Source organism: Onthophagus taurus, unplaced genomic scaffold, assembly GCF_036711975.1.
Source record: "Onthophagus taurus isolate NC unplaced genomic scaffold, IU_Otau_3.0 ScKx7SY_16, whole genome shotgun sequence".
Taxonomy (NCBI): Eukaryota; Metazoa; Arthropoda; class Insecta; order Coleoptera; family Scarabaeidae; genus Onthophagus; species Onthophagus taurus.
This window is the reverse complement of record NW_027248941.1, coordinates 753459-755713: the sequence shown is the minus strand read 5'-3', so window position 1 is coordinate 755713 and position 2255 is coordinate 753459. Positions and strand designations below refer to the sequence as shown.

Here is a 2255-nt window from a genome sequence, read left to right as displayed (position 1 = left end):
TGGTGTTTATTTAAAAACTGGGCTTAGTAATACATTTTTAACTATTAAAACGATTGTATAACGAAGATTGAATCCGATTATTGGTTTTAATTTGCATAATTTAACGGTTGAGTGAGCCGCGAAATATTAATTAATGTTATATAATCGAAAAAAATGATTTCTATTTGATTTTTCGCTTTCTTATTTAAAATCTTTGTTAAAAATATCGTTAAAATTAAAAATAATTGTTTTTATTAAATTGGATTTGGAAAATCCTTTAAAATGAGCCTAAACTCGATGGGGTTATCTTTAAAAATAATTTTTCCAAAATGGCGGATTTACAACGAGCGCCATCTACGCAATATTTGTTTTTGTAAATAACCCCGGCGAGTTTGGACTCATTTTAAAGGATTTTTCATTTCTAATCTCATCGAAATGATTAAATTTAAAATAAATTTAAAAAAAAATTGTATTAAATTGTATTTATAATATAAATAAACAATATTGGTACCATACAAGTTGTTTTGATTTAAATCTAACCCTAAATCCACCAATTCAGAAATAAATTTTAAATTAAAAAAAAAAATTGTTAGGGCGACATCTATTGGGCGGACGATTAAGTTTTTTTTACTAAAGCTTTGGTAATTCGATAATAGATGGCGCTAAATTGAATAATTTGTCAAGACATCTAAAATTTTTCAAACAAAATATTTCACTTTTATATACTTGAAGGTCAATTAGAGGTCGTTCAAGGTGACTTCAAGGAGACATCCAAAAATTTTCGACCAAAATTTTCAATTGCAATCACTTGAAGGTCGTTTAGAGGTCGTTCAAGGTGACTTCAAGGAGACATCCAAAAATTTTCGAACAAAATTTTCAATTGCAATGACTTGAAGGTCATTTAGAGGTCGTTCAAGGTGACTTCAAGGAGACATTCAAAAATTTTCAAACAAAATTTTCAATTTTATTTACTTAAAGGTCAATTAGATCTCGTTCAAGAAAAAAATAAAAATATAAATTAAAAAATTTCTCCATGAAAATCGAAAATTAAAACAGCGCCATCTTTTATTATCTTACCAAACAATCATTATAGATTTCTTGTTTACTAAGAGATGGCGCATTTTTAAAATTAATTTTTTATTTAGCGCCATCTATTATCGCATCTCCTGTATTAAATCATAGTTTAGTTTTCGCCCAATAGAGAGCGCAATCAATTTATTTCATGATTGATTTAAGGTTTATATTTAAATTAAAACAACTCTGATAATATTAATGTTTATTTTAATTTTCTCACTCTCACATAATGATTCTTAAAATAGTGTATCCTACTAAAGCATAAATAGTATATCGAATAATTGTACTTTGATCAGGAAGAGTATCCACAAAGTCCTTAAATTCCTCATTAAAATCATTTCTTTCAACATTTTGTATCCTATTTGTATTTTCATCCAATTTTTGCACCAACTTTGCATAATTCTGATCACCTTTTCTTGTTACATCCTCGATTTGGAGTTGTTTTGAGGAGATTTCCTCAATTTTGCCCTCAATAAATTTTTTTAAATCATCCTTCCGTATGCTGGAATAAGCAAAACCCAAAAACGACCCCAAAATGCTCAAAATTAACCCTAAATATTTCGTGTATTCCACTTGGGATCTTTGCTTTTCGTGCGAATCTCGAATGGCGTTTGCAAAAGCAGTGAAAATCTCGCGTTCCTCTCTATCGTAATTCACAAACATGTCTTGAACCTCCCTCTCTTGCTTTAAAATCTCCGTTTCTTCGCGCATTAAATCCAAGAATAATTGCAAATCATCTTGGCGTTTAACTTTGTGTAATCTATCTTGTAATTCGTTCGATTTCTTTCTAATTAGTGATAAAGCAAAACCCATTTCTCGCCTACGTTCTTGGGCTGTTAATAATTTATCCTAAAATTCTCGTTATAAAACGAATCTTAATTTTTAAAAAATTAATTAATTTACTTGCAAATCGACGACCCGATCCTGATACAACTTAACTTCATCCAACCCTATTACTCGAGTGTACCAAGAATTTAAATCATTAACTTTCTTATAAATAATCTTCTCTTTGAAGTGCGAAACGAGTTTTGGGGCGTCTAAAACGGTTAAATTAAGATTGTTCGAGAAGGTTTTTACTATATTCGTTGAAAGGAATCTCATTTTAATCTTGTTTCATCTTTGTAAAAGGAATGACATTTAACAGTGAGGTTATCGATTTATCTGAACGTACCCTAAATCTAAATAACTCTATTCACTCTGTT

General features: G+C 29.3%; 1 protein-coding gene across 1 annotated transcript; it reads right to left on the bottom strand.

Moving 5' to 3' along the window:
- Window positions 1-1240: 1240 nt before the first annotated feature.
- Window positions 1241-2213, bottom strand: LOC111415362 (mitochondrial potassium channel-like). The gene is made up of 2 exons (XM_023047010.2): window positions 1957-2213; window positions 1241-1902 (listed from the first exon to the last, which is right to left on the bottom strand). Exons 1-2 carry the CDS (start codon window positions 2152-2154, stop codon window positions 1276-1278), a joined length of 825 nt encoding a protein of 274 aa, XP_022902778.1. The 5' UTR covers window positions 2155-2213; the 3' UTR covers window positions 1241-1275.
- Between the last annotated feature and the right edge of the window lie 42 nt (window positions 2214-2255).